The 26,414-nt window shown below is 44.6% G+C and overlaps 1 protein-coding gene across 1 annotated transcript in view; it reads right to left on the minus strand.

Annotated features, from left to right (window-relative positions):
- Nucleotides 1–21,709, minus strand: part of LOC109918535 (netrin receptor UNC5C-like) — a gene marked incomplete at its 5' end in the record, with an annotated part of 87,772 nt that extends 66,063 nt beyond the window's left edge. Inside the window, 2 exons of the mRNA XM_048611946.1 lie at nucleotides 10,558–10,661; nucleotides 21,562–21,709. Of these exons, the coding sequence (XP_048467903.1) occupies nucleotides 10,558–10,661; nucleotides 21,562–21,709 (252 nt within the window). The remainder of the gene's footprint in view (nucleotides 1–10,557; nucleotides 10,662–21,561) is intronic.
- Between the last annotated feature and the right edge of the window lie 4,705 nt (nucleotides 21,710–26,414).

A 26,414-nucleotide genomic window follows, 5' to 3' on the forward strand; every position in this document is an offset into this window, starting at 1 on the left:
TCTAAGTCTCTCTCTTCAAAGTTAAGGCTGCGCAAGGCCCATTAAGAATGAATATATGCATAAGTTTATCATCCATTTGTCGATTCTCACTCCTACCTCACTCTTCTTGCTAGCCGTGGTAGGTTCACCCTTTAACTTGGGAGAGAGTGCAGCAATTTCATTCAGTTAATTGGAACAAATGCGCCAATTATGTTAATACATCTCATGTTGCTGATCAGCGAATAATTAGACAAAACACATCTGTCCCCTCACTGGGGGGACATGAAAGGAAACGTGCTGTTATTTAGGTGCAGTATCCTGGGACACCACATTTTTAAACGGCATGTTTATTAAGCCTGTACTGTTGTAATTTGTCATTTAATTAGAATGGAGTCTGCCTGTGCTTGTTGATAGAATCCAGTAGAGGACTTCACTGAGCCAGTCAGAAGAATTTAAATGGTTTAAAAGTGATTTTCATATATATATCGCACCATTCATAGAAAGAATTTTTTAAAATGGAGCAAGAGGAGGCCATTCAGCCCTTCAAGCCTGCTTCGCCATTCAATATGATCATGGCTGACCATCCAACTCACTCCCCTGTTCCTGCTTCCTCATTGATCCCTTTAGCCCTGACAACTCTAACTCTGATTTGATGGAAGGCGTGGAGCTGGAGGAATACAGCAGGCCAGGCAGCATCAGAGGAGCAGGAAAGCCGATGTTTCGGGTCTGGACCCTTCTTCAGAAATTTCTGAAGATGGGTCCAGATCTGAAACGTCAGCCTTCCTGCTCCTCTGATGCTGTTTGGCCTACTGTGTTCATCCAGCTCCACACCTTGTTATCTCAGAATCTCTAGCATCGGCAGTTCCTACTATCTTTGATTTGATGGTGACCATGTAACCCTGTTGATTGTTGTCAAAAAAAAATTATCTGCCATCCTCACCCGGTCTGGCCTACATGGGACTCCAGACCCACAGCAATGTGTGACTCTTACCTGCCCTTAGGGCAATTAGGAACGGGCAATACATGGCCCCTACATCTGGAGTACAGGGATGGAAATGTTATGCTGCAGTTATACTAGACATGGTTAGATGCCGCTCGGAGTACTGTGAGCAGATCTGGGGCCCACACCTTAGGAAGGATAGATTGGCCTTGGAGGGAGAACAACATAGGTTTACATGATACCGGGATTTCAGGAGTTAAGTTATGAGAAGAGATTCTACAAATTAGGCCTGTTTTCTGTAGAATTTAGAAGGTTAAGGGGTGATCTGATCAAAGTCTTCAGGATATTAACAGGAAAAGACAGGGAAGATAAAGACAAACTATTTCCACCGGTTGGGGATTCTCGAACCATGGGGCACAGCCAGTGAATTAGGGTCAGACTGTTCAGGAGAGACGTTTGGAAGCTCCTTGACACACAAAGGGTGGGAGAGGTTTGGAACTCTTCCCTAAAATGGGAGTGGATCCTAGATCAGTTGTTGATTTTAAACCTGAGGTAGATAATTTCTCGTTAAGGAAAGGTATTAAGGGATATGGGCCGAAGGCAGGTATATAGATTCAGTTTTTTCCCTTCACAGATACTGCCAGACCTGCTGAGCTTTTCCAGCAATTTCTGTTCTGTTTCCTGATTGACAGCATCTGCAGTTCTTTCGTTGTTTATATGGAGTTAGGCCACAGACCAGCCATGGTCTTGTTGAATATTGCAACAGGCTCGAGGGGCTGAATGGCCTCCTCCAGTTCCTATATTCCTGTAAATGCCGGCCTAGCCAGTGATGCCCACATCTCATGAATAAATGAAAAAAGCCTGAAACACAGTTGAAACAAAGAAGGTCATGCAGCCCCTCGATAGCTTCCTTTGTTCAATTAGATCATAGTTTACCCATCTCTTAACTCTAGCTAGTCACCTTGGTTTCTAAACCTTAAGACAACAAAATTCCAATCATCTCAGCATTGAAATTTTAACTTGATCCCAAACACATCCACCCCCTGATTCCCAGACACCTTTTGCCCCACCCTCCCCATCCCAAAACCAGTACAGTTTTGGAGGAGGGAGAGGTCCAGATTTCCATTACCATGTGAAAATATTTCCTGACATGATTTCTGAAGGGCACGGCAGAAACCGTGCTCTGGGCTTTCCCTGACCAGAGGGAATATAACTTCTCTGTTAGTTAGTACATAACTTACACCAGCTTTCAAACCTCATTAATTTATATGTAGAGCCTTTTTTTTAAAGCCCTTTTTTCTCCTGTACAAGCTGGTCTTTGATTTATGTTTGGCATGGACTGGTTTGACCGAAGGGAGTGTTTCCATGCTGTATGACTCTATGATTAGTGTTTGGCATAAATCCAGGCATTAAATGCCACATTAAAGTGGTTATAGTGATTAAAATGTGGGTTTCTCTGCTATCATATCTAATGATTATGGTCCATAATGGAGATCTATTGTGTTTTATTGCCTGGCTCAGGTCTTTGATCTGTTCTGAAATTGTGAAATAGATATTACCAGCGTGTATGAACATAAGAAACAGGAGTAGGAGTAGGCCATTCAGCCCCTTGAACTTGCATCATCAGTCAGTAAGGCCATGGCTGGTCTGATGTGGCTTTAAGTCCTGCCCCCCATAACCACTGACTCTGTCATCAATCAAATATCTGTCTAAAGCAAAAACCAAAAGAACTGTAGATGCTGCAAATCAGAAACAAAAACAGGAACTGCTGGAAAAGCTCAGCAGATCTGGTAGCATCTGTGGAGAGAAATCAGAGTTAACGTTTCGGGTCCAGTGGCCCTTCCTCAGAACTGATGGTAGCTCCTCTACCAGAAATATCTGTCCAACTTAGTCCTGAATATGTTCAATAATCCAGCCTCCAATGCTCTCTGGGGAAGGGAATTCCAAACATTATTGACCCTCTGAGAGATGAAACTCTCCTTCAACTCTACCTTAAATAGGTGACCCTCTGTGTTTGCACTGTAATCACTGGGGTGTCCTTGTGAGGGGACATTTTCTCCTAACAACTACCCTGCTCAGAACTGAAAACAAAAAAATGTTGGAGAGCATCAAAACTCTGATGAAAAGTCATCTAGACTTGAAATGTTAGCTTGTTTTCTCTCTGTGGATGCTGCTTGACTTGCTGTGATCTCCAGCATTTTTTTGTTTTCAGTTTGGATTCCAGAATCTGCAGTAATTTGCTCCTGCCTAACTACCCTGCCTGGGCTTTCTGAAGTGTACATTCTTCAACAAAATCACTTCTCATTCTTCTGAACTCCCAATGATCCTGGATTAAAGAAGAGTTATCAGTGGTCTGACTAACATGGTAGCACAACAGGAAAATGTTACCATGGAGAAAGCATCCTTCAAAGTTTTAGAGTCATGGGGATTTTACAGCACAGGACTACACCCTTCAGGTCAACTTGTCTCTGTCAATCAGTTTTCAAACATCCATTGATTCTAATATCATCTTCCAGCACTTGGTCCATAACCTTGTATGTTACAACATTTCACATGTTTCTCTAAATAGTTCTAAACTGTCTTGAGGGTTCCTTCATCTACTACCGTTTTGGACAGTGAGATCAAGATACCCACACCCCTCTGGATTAATGCTTTTCTCCTCAACTCCTCTCTAACCTCCTGCTCCTTCTCTTCAAAGTGTGCTCGCCCCCACCAAGTAATTGCACCGTCTACTAAGGAGACCTTCTCCCTGTCTACACTCCTCACAGTTTTGTACACTCGGGAGGCAATGGCCCAGTGGTATTATCACTAGACTCTACTAATGTCTTGAGGACCTAGGTTCAAATCCTGCTATGGCAAATAGTGGAATTTGAATTCAATATAAAGAATCTGGAATTAAAAGTCTAAGGATGACCATGAAACCATTGACGATTGTTGGAAAGACCCACTTGGTTCACACATGTCCATTAGGGAAGAAAATCTGCCATCTCTACCTTGTCTGAACTACATGTGACTCTCTAACTGGAGGTTGACTCTTTACTGGTGTCTGAATAACTAGGGATGGGCAATAAATAATAGCCTAGCCAGAAATAGCCACTTCCCATGAGTGAATTAAAATAAAACCTCAAACAAAATCTCCGCACCCCCACCCCCCGGCCTCATCCCATGACCAACCCTCCCTCTCATCCCCGACTCCTTGGCTTGACACAACCTGTCCATCTTCTCTCCCACCTCACTGACCAATCCCCACCATCCCCTACCTGCAATCTCATATCACCATCCCACCTACCTTCTCAACCCCACCCCTCTTCTCTCTGTTTATTTCTGAGCTCCCTTACACCCCCTCCTCCCTCCATTTCTGAAGAAGGGTCCCTTTCCTGCTCCTCTGATGCTGCCTGGCCTGCTGTGTTCCTCCAGCTCCACACCGTGTTATCTCTGACTCCAGCATCTGCAGATCTTACTATCTCTCAATGAGATTCCTCCTCAGTCTTCTCTGGTCTAAGGAAAACAGCAATCTATCTCGTCTCTTTACATAGCTGAAACATTGAAGCCCAGGCATTATCCTGATGAATCTCCTCTGTACCCTTTTTAGTGCAATCACATCCTTCCTATAGTGTGGCGAACAAAACTCCACATAGTACTCCAGCTGTTGCCTAACTAACGTCATATCCAGCTCCAATATAACGTGGCGGCTCCTGTATTCAATGGCTTGACTGATAAAGGCAAGTATCTTATATGCCTCCCCAACCAGTATCTGTGCAAAGTGCTCCCTCACCTGTAGCACAGAATGGAAAACCATACAGCTTAATCGCTGGCCCTCCAATTTGCCTAGTTCATCACTTTATGGAGTGGGGAGAAAGCTATCAGATATTTCTCTGCTTCCTCCATCAGTTCACTCCCTCCATCTCAGTTTCAATCCCCATTATCACAGTCTCACTCCCCCATCACTGTCACTCCCCAACAATAGTCTCACACCCCCATCAACAGTCTCACTATCCCATCACAGTGTCACTCCCCCCATCAACAGTCTCACACCCCCATCAACAGTCTCACTCCCCCGTCACAGTGTCACTCCCCACATCACATCAGACTCACTCCCCTATCACAGTCTCACTTTCCCCATCAACAGTCTCACACCCCCATCAATAGTCTCACTCCCTTTGTCACAGTCTCACACCCCGATCACATCACAGTGTCACTCTCCTGTCACAGTGTCACTCCCCCATCACAGTCTCACTCCCCCATCACAGTCTCACTCCCTCCATCACATCACAGTCTCACTCCCATTGTCACAGTCTCACTCCCCCATTACAGTGTCACTCCCCTGTCACAGTCTCACTCCTCCATTTCAGTGTCACTCGCCCATCACATCACAGTCTCACTCCCCTTGACACAGTCTCACACCCCCATCACATGACAATCTCACTCCCCTATCATAGTCTCACTCCCCCATCACATCACAGTCTCACTCTCCCATCACATCACAGTCTCACTCCCTCCTCACACCTCAGTCTCACTCACCCAATCACATCAGTCTCACTCCCCATCACAGTCTCACTCCCCTCTCACAGTCTCGCTCACCCCCCATCTCATTTTTGACCTCTCCCTTTCTTGGGAGGTGAGTCCCAACCTAAGGGTCATGGGTCTTAAGTTCCTCCTCCTCCAAGTTTGCACCCTACACCAGCACTCCTATTTATATAAGGCTCTTTAATGTGCAAACTTTAATAATTATACAAGGAATATTATCAGGGTGATTTATTGCTGCTTTATTCTGATGATGATTGGTCTGTTTTTGTTTGGTGCGGTCAGGTTAATATTCTTCTCGGGGTAAAATGGGGGTGGTTGTGTTTTGGAAATAATTGTTTTGGCTTTCAGAGAATCTATTTTGCTGCACATTTATACCAAATGGTTCATGCCTTTGTTTTTCTGTTGACTGTGGGGAATAAAGATTCTTCAGTTGAAAAGCCAAAAATTAGCTTACAAAATCCATCTGCTGGAGGGTTGGGTACAGGGGCTGTGTGGGACCCTGGCAGATTTTTAATGCTGGAACTCCTTGCCAATCCTGGAGCAAGTTTGGAAACAGTTCAGCTCATTGACCAGAAGCAGCTCAGATACATCCAGTGACCTCATTTATAATCAGGCAACATCGAGAAGTTCTGAGGAAGGGTCGCTGGACCCAAAACCTTAACTCTGCTTTCACTCCACAGATGCTGCCAGACCTGCTGAGCTTTTCCAGTGAGTCCTGTTTGTACTTCTGTTTTTCAGCATCTCTGCCGTTCTTTTTGTTTTGGAACAATTTTTAAATCATGAGGGGTACAGATATGGGTTAATTGTAGGTGGCTTTTCCCTAGGATGGGGGATTTCAAGACTAGGGGGACTCATACTTAAGGTGAGAGGAGGGAGATTTTAAAAAAGCCATGAGGAGCAAATTTTTTACGCAGAGGGTGGTTTGTGTGTGGAATGAACTTCCTGAGGAAGTTTTGGATGTAAATACAATTACAACGTTTAAAAGACATTTGGATGAGTGCATGAATGGATAAGGTTTGGAAGGATATGCTCCAGGAGCAGGCAGGTAGGACTAGTTTAGTTTGGGATTATGCTCGGCATGGACTGGTTGGACCGAAGGGTCTGTTTCCGTGCCGTATGACACTATGATTTGGGCTGTCTGATCACAATTCCAACCCTGACCATGAGGCGGAGTCTGTGATTGCTATTCAGGCAACACAGAGAGATTCAGAGCGTAGACTGAATGGGTCACAGAGAGACTGGGCACTCCTGATGTCGGGAGTTCCCGTCTCTCGCCTCCCTGACATCCTCACATCTCCACCATCAGCGCAACCCCACCCCCACCCCCCCAACCTTCCCACCAACAGACTGAGAGGATGTTTCCCTACCCGGGGCCGGGCACTATCTCAAAATAAAAGGGCTGCCAGTTTAAGACTGAGATGAGGGGGAATGGCTTCTCAGGGGCATTTGATTCAGCTCGCTCTCAAAAGAAACAGAGCAGGGACCGTGTGCAGATGGGTTGTCTGCCTGTGCTTACAAAGATTTGGTATGCAGTTTCTCCCTGTATAAAACTGGGCTGCTAGAGGAATGCTCTTCCTGGTTTTTTTGCTCCTCCAGTACACAGAACGGATGTGTTGTTGTACGAGATGGCGGCAGCCAGCACTTTGTAGTAAATCCCCAGATTATCTTCAAAGGTTAGACGTAAACATTCCCCAGATACGTTCCAATTCAGAATCACTGAAGAACGCTGTACACCAGTGTCTCCAATTTGAATATGAAGGAAAAGTGGCATTAGAAGTAATTAATAATTTAACCTTGGCATCGTGCTGCATCGCTTAAGTGGGAACACCTGGGTGATGAACAAACATTGTTTATTTATTCAATGGAGAAAAGATAATGCTCTTCAATATTTAAGTAATATGCAGATCTGCTTTGGAGAAAGGGAAAGCTTGTCGGAGGTTAAGGTGCAAATAGTTTTTAATAATTAACTAGTCTGAGCCTTCACGTTAGTTTGGAAGAAATTCATGACCTTAACACAGTTAACAGCTAAAAACTACGTTTTATCTCAATGTTACAAACACCTTTTTGTAACACATAGCTGAGTATCAACTACCCTATGCCTTGGAGTATCTTGCCAACAACAACTTATATTACCTTTCACACAATTAGATTTCCCAAAGAGCACTGTAAAACAATCTATGATGCTGAGCTAAAGAAGGCGGAATTAAGTAAAAAGGCTCCCAAACTCAGTTCAAGAGGCAGACTTTTAAGGATGATAGAGAGGTGGGAAGATTTAGAAGAAATTTTGGAGTTTGGGAGCCAAGCAGTAGAAGGTATTGCTGCCAGTAATGGAGAGATTAAAATCAGAAGATGATCGAGGTTAGAATGAAAGAGAATGCAGATATCTCTAGATGGATTGGAGGAGACTACAGAGACAGGGAGGGGTAAGGCCGTGCGGAGATTTGAAAATAAGGATGAGTATTTTAAATTCAAAATGTTGGTGGACAGAGAATCACAAACAAGAGGAATGGATAGATGGACTTGGTATGAGTTGGACACGGGCAGAAGAGCTTTTGGAGAGCTTTCAGTTTATGGAGTGTAGAAAGTCACATGTACTGGAATAGTTGAGGCTAGAGTTTACAAAGGCACAAGGACCCACAAAATCAATCAAGACTGTATTATAATCAAATGACAAGTGTGAGTCATAAAACAACATAAGGAAGTAACTAATGCGAAAGAGAATGTCAAGTGTTAAGTAAAAGCTCCTTTCTGTTGCCCATTCCTACATGTCCAGTCTAGTCCTATACCTGTTATCAAGCAAGGATTAGCCTCCTGCTAAACGCATGAACTCTGAGAAGACACAGGCAGTAGGCGCATATGAACACTGTCACCTCCAAGTTCCCTTCCATGTTATATAACCCGTGACTCAGAACTTTATCGCTGTTCCTGACTGAGCCTCCCTTCCCAGCAGCATTGTAGGTGTACCTCCACCACATGGACGTTTTCTTTAAAAAACTCAATCATAGGATTTTTCTGAAGAAGGGTCCAGACCCGAAACGTCAGCTTTCCTGCTCCTCTGATGCTGCCTGGCCTGCTGTGTTCATCCAGCTCTACATCTTGTTATCTCAATCATAGGATGTTGGTTTCATATTGCCCATCCCAGAGGGCAGTTAAGAATTAATCCCATTGCTGTGGGTCTGGAGTTACATGTAAGCCAGGCCAGGTAAGGATGGCAGATTTCCTTCCCAAAAAACAACATAAGTGAACCAGGTGGGTTTTTTTCTCCCCCCAACAATTGACATTGCTTATATGGTCACCAGGAGCCAGCTTGCTTTACTCCAGATTTTATTGAATTCAAATTCCACCACTTTCTGTGGTGGGATTTGAACCTATGCTCCCAGAATATTGGTCTGAGGCTCTGGAGTGTTACTCCAGTGACATTACCACCATGCCACTGCCTCCCACTTTGCAGTGGTTGAAGAAAGCAGTTTATTACCACCTTCGCAAGGAGCCATTAGGAATAGGTACGTGCTGGGCTAGCCAGCAACACTCAAGAATCTTTTTTTTTTTAAAAATGGCATAAGTTATCCTTCAGACTTTTTATCAAAACGTTATGCTCAAAGGATAAGGTATAGACATTGGCGCGTATGAACAGGTTTGCCGAGCACTGTCAGAGCTTTTCTCTGAGTTACTGGACTCAACCCCATTCCTGTAAAATGTCTGGTCAAACACTCAACACTCAGCATCAATTTTCGAATGGAAAGCTAAGAACATACAAGCAAGGAAAGGAAGTAAACCATTTGGCCCCTCATGTCTCTTCCAACATTCAATAAAATCACGGCTGATCCAACTAAAGGCTGGGCATTCCTACTGTTGGCAATTGAGGAAAAACAGAGTTGCATTGGATTCCGGAGGTTCATTAATCGATACATATGACAGATAATGGACAGGGAAGAATTACAATGGCATTGAAATGCCAGAAGTCTTTGTGATGGGTCTGAATCTTTGAGGTCTGGTGATAGACATGTCAGGCTTGTGGGACGAAGAGGAAAGGCTGGGATCTGGTGGAGAGCTTTGAGATCCTGCTTTGCCTGGTTGCTCCCTCCAATCTGTCTTATCTCAGCCCTGCTCTGGCCTCAGAAGCTTTCTCAACCCATCAGCAGCCAGCATGAAAGAGGGTGCACCTCTGATCTTGGTGAAAAGCTCTTTGCAGATTTTGATGGGCCCCAGTATAAATCATAGAATCATAGAATCCTATGATATGGTATGGGGTAGGGGGGTGAGATTATTTCCTGATTGATCACCCAGTGAGTGAATGTTCCAAGGTGATTTCACATCTTTGAGGGGCAGATCTGCCCTGTCCCCATGTATTTGGAGTGTGAATTTGAATGTAATATTCTGTGATGCAGAACCACAATTAAGTTGCATTCCATTTGGAGTGCCAAACCTCCAGGGTCACCCTGTAGCCTCGAGGAATAAAAAGATCACCCGAGAAAGAGTTAGGAAGTGTGTTGAAATTTTTTGTTTGCCTTAAAGCAACAGTGGGGTGTATAAAATAACAGGTTATTTTAGTGCTATTGAGTAATGGAAAGTTCATTCATTTTCCAAATGCTCACTGCAAAGACAACAGTTTTGGGTGATCAGTGGCCAGGGAAGTTGGGGCGTTGTGACAGAGATGCTGATGGTGGTTGGCCACACAACAGAATGCATACGTAATTAAACCTCCAAGAATGTATCCAAATAGAATTGGCAACTCCACGCTCCACACAAGGCAATTGTAATTGATCAGTGCAACCCAGCCTTTGGAAACAGGGGATGTCAAGGCCATTGAAGTGAACCAATGAGTATCAGAATCATACAGGAAAGGGAACTGTTAGCAAATACCTCCACTTGAGTCCAGTAAATCAAAAGAATTTGGCTGCAGTGCATGTTTTAACTAGATTCAAATCCATTAATCTTTCCCAATCAAGCTTTTCAGCCAGAAGCACGTAGTAACTACTTTATTACAACTCATTAATCATATTAGGTTCTATTTATTTAACATTACGGCATCATATTAACCTCTGAACAAATTCTGCCAGGGTGGCTCACTGAAGCATTTGTACCTGGAGGCACATCTTGCAGAAACTCACCTCAGCCAATGGGATACCTTCAGGGGGACGGCATTGAAGGAGAACCTCCTGGTCGATCAACACTTCTTTCCCCAGTGGCTCCTGTTCAAAGGTCTTCCGTAGATCTGGACAACAATTGAGACATGTCATTAGCCACTGACTTAGGGCAGTAATTGCTTACAGGCGTGGCTGGGAAAAGTAATCATCAGCAGGTGAAAGTACCTTGCACTGATGTCCTTAACGTATGACCAGTGCCATGGTCCAGTGGGCACTAGAATGGTAATCCGGGAGAATTTATTAACAACCTGGGAGATTGGAGTCTAAACCTCAGTCTGAGTGTTTGAATTCACAAGAGTTGAAAAGCAACTATTGGTGATGGCCACCAGAGAATGGTTTTAGCAGGGTATTCACCCCTGTGGAGCCTTCTGCTGGACCAATGAAACTGCCATATCTCCATTACCCCTTTCCCCCTGCAAACTTTGACCTCTTTGCATGCTCACCCAATTCCTAGTTGAATGCCACAATCATCTGCTGTCACCGTACTCTCAGGCAATGCATTCCAGAACCAATCCACTCTCAGTGAAAAAAAAAGTTTTTCCACATATTGTCTTTGGGGCTTTTTGCTGTTCACTTTAACTCTGCATCTCCCACCAATAGGAAGAGTTTCTCGCTGTCTGCTCTGTCTTGTATCTCATAGCTTTGGACACCTCTTCTTCATCTAAGCACAACGACTGCAGCTTCTCCAATCTATCAACATAACTGAAGTTATTGAACTGTTGTTAAAAATGCAAGTGGTTCATTAGAACATAGAACAGTACAGCACAGTACAGGCCTTTCGGCCCATGATGTTGTGCTGACCTATTATCCTACTCTAAGATCAAAATAACCTGCATACCCTTCATTTTACTATCCTCCACGTGCCTATCCAAGAGTCGTTTAAATGTCCCTAATGTATCTGACTCCAATACCACCGCTAGCAGCGCATTCCACACACCCACCACTCTCTGTGTAAAAGAACCTGCCTCTGACATCTCCCCTATACCTTCCACCAATCACCTTAAAATTATGCCCCCTCATGATAGCCATATCCACCCTGGGAAAAAGTCTCTGGCTATCTGGCTACACGTGACATTCTTAGAGAAAAACTGAAATCTTTATCTGATTGAAACTGCAGCACATATAGTGCCTTAACCACTGCCTGTTGAAACAGCTCAGCATCCACTTAGTCAAAAACAAGTAGGTTGCCACATGATTGCAGTGGTTCAGGAAGGTGGATTGTCACCACCTTCACAAGGGCAATTAGACCGTCCGTCAGTGAGAGCCAAACCCCATAAATGGATAAAAAGACAGGGACAGTGCTAATAGTCAAAGACCATATTCCATTCATTGACTCCATCTACACTTGTTGCTGTCTCAGAAAGGCAGCCAACATCATCAAAGACCCTTCCAACCCCAGTTATAATCTCTTCCAACCTCTTCCATAAGGCAAAAGATACAAAAGCTTAAGAACACATACCAACAGGTTCAAGAACAGCTTCTTCCCCACAGTGCATTGCTGAATGCACTTCTCAAATTTCAAATCTAATGTTGATCTTGTTCTTTGTGCATCTTGTTTGCAGCCGTAACTTGTATTCTTCACTCTGATTAATCACCCTATGAACTTTGTATAGTATGATCTGCCTGTACTGCAGGCAAAACAAAATTTTTCACTGTATCTCGGTACACGTGACAATGATAAATCAAATAAAAATGTCTTCTACTGGTTACAAAACTTACAAATTTCCTTACAACACAATGGGTCAGTTTAGGCCATGTTAATTCTAATCTCAGAAGGTGCTAGAAAAGCTCAGCAGGTCTGGCAGCATCCGTGAAGAGAAACCAAAGTCAATATTTCGGGTCCAGTGACCCTCAGAGGAAGGATCACCGGACCTGAAGCGTTAATTCTGATTTCTCTTCACAGATGCTGCCAGACCTGCTGAGCTTTTCCAGCAACTTCAGTTTCTGTTTCTGATTTATAGCATCTGCAGTTCTTTTGGTTTTTAATTCTAATCTCTCCATCCCTGCTCCTTCTCTGTGGCTGTAACTCTGTATTCTGCACTCCATTTTGCTACCCTGATATACTTTATATGGTATGATCTGCCTGTAAAGCACACAAAATAACATTTCACACTGTACATGTGATAACAATAAATCAATCAATCAATCTCTGAGACAATAAGAAATGGGTTAAAACCAAATGACCTCAGCGCGTAGTCGAGCCTGATGCAGTATTGAGGTGCTGTTGAATTTTTAGAAGTGCTGTCGTTCAGAAGAAACATTAAAATAAGACTCTCTTAAAGGGATGTAAGAAAATACCACCAAGCCATTTCAACAAAGAGCTTGTCGTTGCTATCCTGGCGAATATTTCTCCCTTAACCAACATCACACAAACAGATTATCAGGCCAATATTACATTAATGGCCATCATATTTCCTACATTACAACAGTAATAAGGCTTCACAAAGCTTATTGTCTGTAAAGTGCTTTAGGACATTTGGATTTTATGAAAGGCACTAAATGAACAAAATTGTTTTAAATTCCTTTTGAAATAATGAGAATATGTAGAAATGATAAAAGCTTTGTAGAAATGATAAAATGATTAATAAATATATTTGTCTTCTAATTGCAATAATGTCCCAGTGGATTAATATAGCACTGGAACATGTTGAAATTTTGCACAGTGACTACAGAATACATGATATGAGCCAGGGGCAGGAACACAATCTATAGGCATAGAATAAAACAAAGAACTGCAGATGCTGGAAAGCTGAAACAAAAACAGAAATTGCAGGAGAAACTCAGCAGATCTGTCAGCATCTGTGGAGAGAAAGCAGGTTAACGTTTCGAGTCTAGTGACCCTTCTTCAGAAAACTGATAGTAGCTAGGAAAAGGTAGTATATATGCTGATGACAGGAGGTGAAGGGGAAAAGGAGTATGCACATAGGTGGAGACAGAGACCGAAGAGACAGAAAGGAAGTTGGGCAGACAAAGGGATAGTTGATAACAAGGTGTAGAGCTGGATGAACACAGCAGGCCAAGCAGCATCACAGGAGCAGGAAGGCTGACGTTTCGGGCCTAGACCCTTCATCAGAAATGGGGGAGGGGAAGGGGGTTCTGAAATAAATAGGGAGACAGGGGGAGGCGGATAGAAGATGGATAGAGGAGAAGATAGGTGGAGAGGAAACAGACAGGTCAAAGAGGCGGGGATGGAGCCAGTAAAGGTGAGTGTAGGTGGGGAGTTAAGGAGGGGATAGGTCAAGGGGGCGGGGTGAGGTTAGTAGGTAGGCGATGGGGGTGCGGCTTGAGGTGGGAGGAGGGGATAGGTGGGAGGAAGAACAGGTTAGGGAGGCGGGGATGAGCTGGGCTGGTTTTGGGATGCGGTAGGGGGAGGGGAGATTTTGAAGCTTGTGAAATCCACATTGATACCATTGGGCTGCAGGATTCCCAAGCGGAATATGAGTTGCTGTTCCTGCAAGCTTCGGGTGGCATCGTTGTGGCACTGCAGGAGGCCCAGGATGGACATGTCGTCTGAGGAATGGGAGGGGGAGTTGAAATGGTTCGCGACTGGGAGGTGCAGTTGTTTATTGCGAACCGAGCGTATGTGTTTTGCAAAGCGGTCCCCGAGACTCCGCTTGGTTTCCCCGATGTAGAGAAAGCCACAATGGGTACAGTGGATGCAGTATACCACATTGGCAGATGTGCAGGTGAACATCTGCTTGACGTGGAAAGTCTTCTTGGGGCCTGGGATGGGGGTGAGGGAGGAGGTATGGGGGCAGGTGTAGCACTTCCTGCGGTTGCAGGGAAAAGTGCAGGGTGTGGTGGGGCTGGAGGGGAGTGTGGAGCAGACAAGGGAGTCACGGAGAGAGTTGTCCCTCCAGAAAACAGATAAGGGTGGGGAGGGAAAAATGTCTTTGGTAGTGGGGTCAGATTGCAGATGGCAGAAGTGTTGGAGGATGCGTTGGATTCGGAGGTTGATGGGGTGGTACGTGAGGACGAGGGGGATTCTTTTTTGGTTGTTATTGCGGGGAGGGGGTGTGAGGGATGAGTTGCGAGAAATGCGACAGACACGGTCGAGGGCATTTTCGACCACTGTGGAGGGGAAGTTGTGGTCCTTGAAAAACGAGAACATCTGGGATGTCCGGGAGTGGAATGCCTCATCCTGGGAGCAGATGCGGTGGAGGTGAAGGAATTGGGAATAGGGGATGGCATTTTTGCAGGAAGGTGGGTGGGAGGAGGTGTATTCTAGGTAGCTGTGGGAGTCGGTGGGCTTGAAATGGATATCGGTTTCTAGGTGGTTGCTCGAGATGGAGACAGGGAGGTCCAGGAAGGAGAGAGACGTATTAGAGATGGTCCAGGTGAACTTAAGGTTGGGGTGGAAGGTGTTGGTGAAGTGGATGAACTGTTCGAGCTCCTCGTGGGAGCACGAGGCGGCGCCGATACAGTCATCAATGTAACAGAGGAAGAGGTGGGGTTTAGGGCCAGTGTAGCTACGGAAGAGGGATTGTTCCACGTAACCTACAAAGAGGCAGGCATAGCTTGGGCCCATGCGGGTACCCATGGCCACCCCCTTTGTCTGTAGGAAGTGGGAGGAATTGAAAGAGACGTTGTTGAGGGTGAGGACAAGTTCGGCTAAGCGGATGAGGGTGTCAGTGGAGGATAGTAAACTAGGGAAGGAGAAAAGCTAATAATGGGAACAATGGGTTGACTGTGCTGAAAACAGCCCACGTCATGACAATCTACAGGCAACTTGTATAAAGAGAAGAGAATTCTTAGGAAAAAAAATTCAACACTCTGTCTGAGATGGTCCTTGAAACTTAACAAACAAAGAAAGTGCTGGAGAAACTCAGCAGGTCTGGCAGCATCCGTGGAGAGAGAAACTGAGTCAGCATTTCAAGCAAGGTATGACATTTCTTCAGAACTGAAAGAAGATTTATATTAGACTTGAAGTGTTAACTCTGCTTCTCTCTCCACAGAAGCTGCCAGATCTGCCGAGTTTCTCCGGCCCTTTCAGTTTTTATATCAGATCTCCAGCATGCACAGCATTATGCTTTTATCTTAGTCCCCGTAGACTTAACAAATGGCCCACACTTTCCACGCCAGCCCAATCTTGAGTGGTGCCGAAGATGTAACATGAGGCTTTGATTTTCTCCTTAGCATAGGTGGTGACCGGGAAATGATATTTCAATGAGCGAGTGGTACCTGACTGGACATCTAGTTCCTGATTCTGCCAATGGCTTGCAGCCCAGTTCATTCTGCAAATGCGAATCAAAACTTACGTCTCATCGACAAACATCCTGTAAAACAGTCACTCTCCCCTCTCCCAGAGTTATTTTACTTTTACAGAACTGGGCTAGGTTATAAAAGGGGGATATTAGTGGTCTTTGGATGAGTGACATGTGCCTTAAATTCCTCCCCTTAACATTTCCAGCCACTCTGTCTGTCCTATTCCTTCAAGATGCTCTCGCAAATTTACTTCTTTGACAAACTATGGGTCATCTGCCCTTTGTGACTCTGCATCAAATTTTGCTTCTTACCCTGAAGCGAAGGTAGTAAAATCATTAAAAAATTTAATGCACAGGAAGGGGCCATGCATTGTTTTGATATAAAACAAAGAACTGTGGATGCTGAAAATCTGACTCACAAGCAGAAAGCTTTGGAGAAACTCAGCAGGTTTGGCCGCATCTGTGGAAATAAAAATAGAGTTAATATTTTGAAACTCGTGACCCTTCTTCAGGACAGCATTATCACAAATTCTAAATAAAAACCGAAAGAACTGCGGATGCTGTAAATCAGGAACAAAAACAAATTTGCTGGAAAAGCACAGCAGGTCTGGCAGCGTCTGTGGAGGAGAAAACAGAGTTAACATTTCGGGTCCGGTGACCCTTCCTCAGAACGATTGCGGAGTTCTGAGGAAGGGTCACTGGACCCGAAACGTTAACTCTGTTTTCTCCTTCGCAGGTGCTGCCAGACCTGCTGAATTTTTCCAGCAACTTGTTTTTGTTATCACAAATTCTGTCTCGCTATGTGGGAGCTACTTAAATGCGAGATGCTACTGTTGTTGTTATTTCTGGGGCCTGCTGAGGGTGTGATTTCCTGAATGCACAGACCTGGGTTTTCCATATCAAGTGCCCAGCAAGTGAGGCTGGGGCAATGTGCATGTTGTTAGCATTGTATTGGTGCAGGCTCTGCAACGGTTCTTGATAAGCTGCAGAGAGTTTTTACCTTGCAAGATAGAGGGGCCAAAAATGTACTTTGATTCATCACACCTTCAAAGCTGAGCAAAGTACTATTTGTTGGAACGTCGATCTTGCAATCATTTGTCAGTTTCTATTGGAAAAGACATAGATTCTTCTTCCTCCTGTAGTCTCATTACCAACATTTGACAACTGCTTCGATTAAGGGGCTGATGCGTCACTGTTGAAAAAACATACATGGGGCCCCATTCTGGTTTCAGCAGATGCCTGGAACATAGGCAGACAAAGCCCGAACATGATGAGTCTTGCCATTGAGCCAGCTCCCTGATCCTGGTCCCAGTATCAGCCAATGCGGGTTCAGGGCTGTAGTCATTGTAACAAGGTATGGCAGGTGGACCCATGGAATATGAGTTCCCTGACTGGGGCTGTTAATCTGGTCCAATCAGGGAGACCTGGCTGACAGATAGAAACAGGAGTGTCGGAGGTTCTGCTCACTCTGAGGGCTGGCTCTGAGGGAGCTGGATCAGTGTCGAGGACTCTCCATGTGTAAATAAAGTGTGACTTGGTGACAGGATACTGGCCTTTGTGGAGGTATTTCAGGGACCTGGCGACACTGGGAATTTGGCTTATTACGTGCTCCCTTAGAGGTAGGTCATGGTAGCTGACCTGCTTTCCCTCTGTCTCCAGTTTCTTGGTATGATCGGATTGTGAGCGGCAGGGGTGTCAGATAAAGTAAGTGAACGCAGGTAGCTAGTAGCAGGCCTGTAGACCCTGCCGTGTCAACCCTGGGTGGGTGAGGTACCGCCAAAAACCACCCTGCCAAGACAATCAGCCCTCAGGCTCTCTCCTGCAGACATGGCTTGGCTGTGTTTTCTTTCTCATGAAAGTTTCTTCAAAAATGGTCGACATAGCAAGTACATTTTTTAGACTTAATTCATCAGACATGGGCGTCACTGTCTGGATCAGCATTTATTGCCCATCCCTAATGGCCAGAGGGCAGTTAAGAGTCAACCACATTGCTGTGGGTCAGGAGTTACATGCTGGCCCAGACCAGGTAAGGATGGCAGTTTCCTTCCCTAAAGGGAATTTATTGAATTCAAATTTCACCATCTGCCACGGTGGGATTTGAACTCCGGTCCCCAGAATATTTCCCACGTCTCTGGATTAATAGTATAGTGATAATAACTCTAGGCACAGAAACTGGCCATTCAGGCCCAACTAGAAGATGCTCCATGGGACACTCCCCACCTTCTTCATCTCCTTATCAACATTAACTCTCTGCATCACACTCCTTTAAGTAGCAGTGCCAACCTTCCATTTGAAATGGTTTGTGCCATGTTGGTCAACTCTATGTTCACCCTCATCCAGTACGGCTCAGAGTCCCTACTTACTTAAGGCAGTCTCAGCTGTAGGGGATGACAATGTGTTCAGAAGATGCTTGATTCTCTGGCCTCTGGTTTCCCTGAGCTCCCTTCTTGACCAACTATGCTTCCTACTGCTGCTCACCTCTTCCAATACAGTTCCACGCAGTCGATCACCAGGCATCACAACCAACGCTGAATAAAGTGCCATTGTTCGTGCCCACCATTGTCAGATCTCTCTTGCAGATGTCCTTGTAGGGGAGGTATGGACATCCAGGAGGTTGTGACGGTGGCTAAGAAACTGTACAGAGGTCTTTGGGTCTATGGCCATCATCTATCTGATGGATATGGCAACACCACCTCCCACATGTACTTTTCTAGCTTCACCTTAAATAGATCCTGCGCTGTTCACCTCCTACATTGTCTCCCTGGGTCAAAAATTTCTCCTGAATTTCTGATTGAATTTATTAGTAACTACCTTATGGTCCCTAGTTTTGGACTCTCCCCCTATTCGAAGCAGTTCTTCATATCTACCCTAGCTAACCCCTTTCATAATTTTCAAGGTCTTTATTAGGACCTTGCCTCTTCTTTTCTCAAGAAAAAGGACCATACCCTGTTCTTCATTGTTTAGGAATAGAGCAACATAAAGATTCCGATGACACCATAAATCAGTAACATGAAGGGAAATGGCTCTTCATACCTTCCATCCCAATTAAAGCTAAACATTTCTCACTGCCATGGGATTGATTTCATGCAGCTTTGTAAACTAATTTAATTTTTAAAATTGGATGACCAAAGGACAGGCCGGCAGGGAGATCTGGGAGCTTGGTTTTAACGAAGGTCTCAGTGCATTGTAACAAAAGAACTTTTCTAATCATACAGATCATTGATGCAAGGTTCATGCATTAACTGATTGCATTTCTGGCATTTAGATTCTTTAATATAACGAGAGCTTTATTAATTAGTTGAATGCGAGCAAGTCTTTTTCTTCACGTACAACTGAAAATTGTAATGAAATGCCCTTTCATCCTGGCACGTTGCTGCCTTTTAAACTGGTAACAGCAACAGTTTGTGGCTGAGATGATAGGATTGGTGTTTTTAGATAGTTGGGGTATCCTGTACAATGCCTGAGTGACCTGTTGAAAGCAAAACGATGGCACTGACCATTTGGGAGAAAGATGCTTACAAACAAAAAGCACAGGAGAATGGTAGAAACATAGAAAATATGCAGTGGAGTAGGTCATTTGGCTCTTCAAGCCTGTTTTGCCATTTAATATGATCATGGCTGATCCTTGAACTCAGTCCTCTGTTCCCACTTTTTCCCCCATATCCTTTGATGCCTAATAACTGTATCTACATCTTTCTTGAAAGTCTTCAATGTCACTGCCAGGAAGATGAATTCCTTTTATTGTTTCTGATGTGACATTGTCTGATGCCAGCCATGGCTCTGAGGCTGGTACTATTGTATCAGAACACTGTGGGCTCAAGCCCTACTCCAGAAACCCCAGCACAATATCTGGCTGTCACGTTTTGGGCAGAGACAGTGGCATAGTGGTAATTTCACTGTGTTAGTAATCCAGAGCACTGGACTAACATAGGTTTCAATCCCACCATGGGAGATGGTGAAAATAATCCAAAATGTAAAGCTAGTCCAATGGTGTCAATTGTTGGAAAACCCATCAGGTTCAGGCATGTTCTTTAGGGAAGGAAATCTACCATCCTTCCCTGGTCAGGCCTATGTGTGAACCCAGATCCAATAACACTGTGGTTGGATCTTAATTACCTACCCTTTTATATGGCTTAGAGGGCCTATTGGTCCAAAGGCAAACAGGAATGGGCAATGAACGCCAGTGGTGCCAATGCCCCGTACAAGAATAAAAGAAAAGAGGCCACTCTCCATGTGCTGTGGGAGACTTTCAACATTGGCCCACTGAATCGGCATCCAACTGAGATATGATTAACTGTCTTGATGTTTTAGGCAGCGTTGTTGACTACGCAACAAAATATCTGGGATGTGATTTTCACAGCAGTATTGACTTTGTCTTGCAACCCCCAGCACCTCCAGTTGACAGGACATTGAAACAAACCAATGAAGAAAACTTTAAGAGTCAGTTTATGGTGGATATCATAATTCCCTCAGCTCTGAATAAAGGTACCTGGCAATGATTCACAAAGGGGAGCTCTACAAACATTTCCTTGTTCTGAGAAGGAGCATGATTGAGGGAAATAACATCAAGTACTGTCCTTCATCTCTTTGATCATGTGTGAACCTCGCTAGTCAGTTCACTATTATTTTCACTTAATCTATTTTTCCCTTATCAATGTGTTCAGAGATATTATTATGCACCACTGGAGCAGGTGGGGACTTGAACCTGGGCCCCCTGGTCCAGGGGTAGGGACACTACCACTGCATCACAAGACAGCCCAATTAGTTTATTAAAAACCTGTATCTTAACTCAGAGCACTCTCTGTTCATTGAAAACTCGTATTTTAACTCAGAGTATGTCAATGATGTATAATGGATTCTCGTCTGACAATGCCGTAATCTTACAATTCTTATCCTTAATGGCAAATTCTTCTATAGTCTCTCTACTCCTCATCCTCCAGCCTAACAACAACCCTCTGAAATATCCATTCCATGTGCAGCTTCTTGAACATCCTCAACTAGTTGCCTTGCCTTCAGCTGCCTGCATCCTGAAGTCGGGAGTCTACCCTTTACAACACTCCCACCGGCACCCCACAAACATCTCTGCCTCTCTGATCTCTACTCTTAAAAATGACCTTTTGACCAGGTATTCAATCTGCTTGCTCTCCTTACATGGCTTGTAGCCATAAGTTGTCCGTGACCCTTCTTTCAAGTGCCTTAGGACTTCTTACACAGCAAAAGACACTACGTAAATGCAAGTCATTAATTAAAAATGAAGGATAGAAGTGGATTGAATTGCACATGATTGAATTCTGACAGGTGACACCCCTGTGCTGACAGCATATTTATGCAAACGCAAAATAAATCACTAATGAGACAAACTCATTTATACTGCGCTCACAAATACTTGAGCAGCTCAGTTGCAATCTTGGATTTATTCTTAAGTTGCCAGTCCTCTAGGTTCCACAGGAATCTCCTGGATCTTCAAATCAATTAAGCAAGATTCAGGAGGAAAACTGTATGAAGATTAAAATAAAGTGTTTTTTTTTGCATTGTCTTTGAATAATTTCATTGATCAATTCCTAACATCATTGGAGTTACCAAGGGGGACAAGGTTATTTAAAAAGATTGCACTTGGAGGTGGAAGTTCAGATAATAAAACATCCAGGATTATTTCTGACCAGGGTTGGCAGCCACATTTATTCACTATTGTTAAGCCACTTGCTAAGATGATGCAGCAATGTCCAAAAAGCAATATCTCTCGTTAGCTGTTTCCATTACTCACATGCAATTCGGACGTAGGATTTGTGACTCTTGGTAGTTCCAGCAGAGCTCCAGGCAACACACTGGCACCAATAGTCCTCTGGTCCAAACAGTTCTTCCACCTGTTGCCGGGATATCTCGATGCTCACCTCCCTGACAATCAGGCCTGCGGGTCACAAGAATTCATTCAGGTCATTAGTCCCCTGTGCTGCTTACCACAGAGACCACATTCACATGGCGAATAGCATCACAGTATAATGAATGTGCCACCGTACTGAGAAAGACAGAATGACACTGTGAGCAAGTCAATCACCCATGTAGCAATGTTAAGAGATAACTGAGAGGTGCCCTCAATCAGAAACTGGACATCATGCCCCCACCCACACCCCCGAAATTACGTGAGTCGTCAAAGGAATGTAAGAAATAGGAGCAAATGGGGGTGACACGATGGCTCAGTGGTTACCACCGCTGCCTTACAGTGTCAGGGACCTGGGTTTGATTCCACCCTCGGGTGACTGTCTATAGGGATTTTGTAAGTTCTCCCTGTGTGTAACAGTGCTCTGGTTTCCTCCCATGATCCAAAGATGTGCAGGTTAGGTAGATGCTAAATTGCTCATAGCATCCAGGGAATTGTGGATTAGCCATTGGAAATGCATGGTTACAGCAATAGGACGAGTGCCAATGGTATTTCAGAGCTTACTGAGCAGGACTGGAGTCACAGGCAAGCCAGGCTACAGAAGACAGGCTCCTCTCCTGGAGGATGAGCCAGTCAGGATTTTCACAACAGTTCAGCAGATTTCACCCTTTTTTCCCCCGCTGTTCAATCTCAATTTACAGCATTTATTGATTTTGACAACTTTCCTCTCTATTACAAGTGTGAAGTGTGTCAGGGTGTGGAGGGATGGGGAGAGATGGGTGGGGGTGAGGGGTAAATGTGAAGGTAGATACCTGTGTTCAGATGCAGATCAGCCATAATCTCAGTGAATGGTATTACAGATTCAGGGGACCGAACAGTCTCCTCCTAGCCCAACATCCCTAGGTAGTTAGCATCATTTCTGAAATCACTTACACTAGGGTTTGTCACACTTAGGAGATTGAACTTGGCACTAGCTTTGTAATGAGACTTCACTTTTGAAATGCATTAAACAGTTGCTGCATTTGTGAGGTAGATGTCAACTGTACTTGCCACAAAAAGTGATTTCAATTTGCTATTTTTTAAAACAACACATTAAACTTTATTTACTACTAATCGATGTTTCCAACTGTAGAGTCACAGTCCATCAGGGCTTAACAATTGCTTTAGTGTTTTAAAACTTTTACTTTCGGTCTCTTTCTCTCTCAATTCCATATTTCCTTTTCCTGTCTTAGGGCAGGATTTGTGTCACCAGTTCCCACCTTGCCATAAGAGCTCTAAGATAATTGTAATCAACCTGTTACTTTACTCCTCTGAAGCAGGGCGGTTTGAAATCAGGCCTCCTAGCTCAGGGGCAGGGGCCTTATCACTGTGCCACAATATTGTCTGTGCCACATGGATATATTTTTCCAGTCAACCTGCTCAGAGAAGTCATTACACATGCTTGGAGCAGGGGGGACACGAACCCAGATCTCCTGGTTCAGAGATAGGATCATTACCACTGTGCCACAACAGCCTTTTCTTTACAGGATGAGGGCATCACTGCCCAGGCAGCATTTATTGCCCAGAGGGCATCTAAGAGTCAACCGCATTGCTGTGGGTCTGGAGTCACACGTAGGCCAGACCAGGTAAGGATGGCAGTTTCCTTCCCTAAAGGGCATTAGTGAAGCAGATGGTTTTTTTCCAACAATTGGCAATAGATTCACAATCTAGATTCTTAATTCCAGATATTTATTGAATTCAAATTCCACCATCTACTGTGGCAGGATTCAAACCTGTGTCCCCAGAATATTATCTGGGTCTCTGGATTAACAGTCCAGCGATAATACCACTAGGCCATCACCTCCCACTGAAAGAGAGGCCAAGCCTATCTCTGCTGTGTAAGTATTTTCTAATCAACCTGCTCAGAGATGTTATGAAATGTAGGAGACTTTCTGGCTCTGAGATAGGAACACTACCACTGCACCCCAGCAGCTCCTCTGCTTGTGTAGGTATTTAACAGCTTTTAAATCTTTTCAGGCTGACCTTTCACCTCTGTCTGGGCAACATTTCCTCTGACAGCATCCAGCCAATCGATAGCTGGCAGCTCTTCAAACTCAGCAGAGCCACTGGGGGCATCACCACTGCTGGGACTGTACCCAATCCCTGAGGGCAAGGACCCCACATGGGCGGTGGATTTAAGTAAACTCAGGCTGGACACTGTGGAGCAGAGGGCAAGGTGAGTGGGGTTGCGGGGTGGGGTGGGGGTGCAGGACGCAGTGTTGAGTGTGCTAGAACAGATAGTTAGGATGGGGGGGTGGGTGGGCAGACCTGAGGATGGGGGGAGAACGAATGTGCTGTCCAATGCCTGCTTGGCTCTCCTGGTACTGGTCAATGGAATAAGGTCTTCACTCCATTATCTTTAGTAGTAGAGGGGAAGGAGCAGATGGCCAGATGGCTGGCACAGCGCTAATGGGATTTTAAGTCCCCCTCCCACTGGGCATAAACCTGCTATGAAGGTTGTAAAATTCTGCTGTTTATTTCTCTTTCTGTATCTGCTGCTGTCGTTTACACTTCCTTCTGAATCTGTTACTTTGACAATACACAATGATAGCTAAGGGGGATAAGTAACTGCTTGCTCTGCCTGTTCAGGGTTCAGATTCTCTCTCTTCTCCCTCACTGACATTACAGCACTCACACTCTCAACACATTGTCCTGCAGAAAGGTCTAAAAATTGAATTGTACAAAGGGATAAATCGAACAAATAGCAGATGCTGTTAGATATACGGCTACAGATATCAGACACCACTACTTATAATTAATGGGTTAAAATGCAGCCAGAAAATGCAAGACTGGATGCACGAAAATGAGCAAATGCTATTCAGCTTTAATGCAATTCTATCAAGTAAAATTGGAACCAAATTTTGTTTTATTTTAAAAATAAAATTACAAAATCCCAGACGGTTAACCTGCTCAGCAATGGTGCTGATTTCTGCCTGTGTCAGTAAAAATTGCACATGCATGAAATTTCACCTCAAACCCAAATTACATGTGTAAGAAGCTCAAAGAGTGCGGAGAACCTGCTGGATTACAGAGCAACTATTCACAGTAAAAGAGTGCTTTGCCTTTGATGGCGCTGAGGGGAAGATTAGCAAGGGATTATGGCATTAAGCGAGCATCGAGCAGCTAACGTAACTTTTATCAACTCGCTTGCAACTTAACACTGCCGGTCTTGGGGCACTGTCAGGGAACTTAAAATTCAGGCGAGTGGAATGGGATTACAGAGCGAAGCTTGTTATATGAATGTTTCCAATTGTATTTCAGAGATTTCACTGCCAGCCTTTGAAACTGAGTCAACCCCCTCCCTCTTTTTCAATTTTCATCCTCTTTAATCACAAACACTGGCTCCATTCAGATAGCCTTGTCAGTCTGGCCTCTGTCATTGCAGGCTCCTGTGGTTAGGTTGCCCCGTTTCTGCCCCATGTGTTGAAAGTAGCCTGTCATTCCAACGAATGCCCTGGGGTTCTGCAAGCACAACAGCCAGTTAAAATGACCAACAAAATATCTGCCGTCAGATCAAACGTTGCTTGATTTTCTCTTTTCTCTTCATCTCCATGATTGCAGCATTCCTTTGAAGGAAGACGGTGGGACTATAAATATCCGACTTGCACCAAAAAAAACCTAACAGGGAATTCAGAAGAAACTTCTTTAGTCAAAGAATGATTAGAATGTGGAACTCGCACTTGCATTGAGGTGAAGGACAGAGACATATTTAAAGGGAAACTTGATGGATGGAGCAAGGGAGAGGGTGTTGGTTAGCTCAGTTGGCTGGTTTGCAATGCAGTGTGATGCCAACAGCGTGGGTTCAATTTCTGTACCAGCTGAAGTTATGATGAGGGACTCTCCTTCTCAACCTCTTCCCTCACCTGAGACAAAGTGACCTTCAGGTTAAAATGCCACCAGTTATCTCTCACTAATGAGGGAACAGCCCTATAATCAGCTGGGATCATGTTGACTTTCCCACTAGAGACTGCCCTGCCCATTTAAGGGCTCTTGTGGTGCAGTGATAGTGTCCTTACCTCTGGATCAGGTTAAGGTCCCACTTGTTCAGGGGAGTGTATCATAATGCATGTGGACAGATTAATTAAAAATATCGAGAGGGCATGCGGGATAGAAGAATAGACTGATGTGTATGAAGAAGGATTGGAATGGCTGGATGAAGTGGGATGGGACAAGATCTTTGTGAAACATGGATCATTTAGGAAGAATGGTCAGTTTGTGTGCTTTACACACAATATATTCCTTATAAGGGCTCAAAGGGCTGAATGGTCTACTCCTGGTCTTGTTTTCCATGTTTATTTCACTCAGCAGCCTGGCACCTCTGAAATGAACATGAAAACCATTGACTTGGGGAGCACTCAAAAGAGCACACAGTGCCTCAGTTGGTGAGTGAGGTGGCGAGGAGGGCAGGGAGGGGATGGCTAGCAGCGACCGTGGTGGAGCAGAGGTATGACAGCAGGATGGTGAGGAGGGGCCAGAGGATGACCAATCCAACAGCTAGGAGGCCAGGCAGGAGAGTGGCCAGAGTGCCCTGTCACAACAATATAACATCAGCATTGCCAACACCACATCTACAGGTGGTTAATCACCAACTTTGCTGACCATCATGTCATTGGCAACAGACACTGGCAACAGATACACTGGATCACTGGATTGTGATAACACATTGTGGAGCTGGAGGAACACAGCAGGTCAGGCAGCAT

The sequence above is a fragment of the Rhincodon typus genome, chromosome 1, assembly GCF_021869965.1.
Source record: "Rhincodon typus isolate 14 chromosome 1, sRhiTyp1.1, whole genome shotgun sequence".
Lineage (NCBI taxonomy): Eukaryota > Metazoa > Chordata > Chondrichthyes > Orectolobiformes > Rhincodontidae > Rhincodon > Rhincodon typus.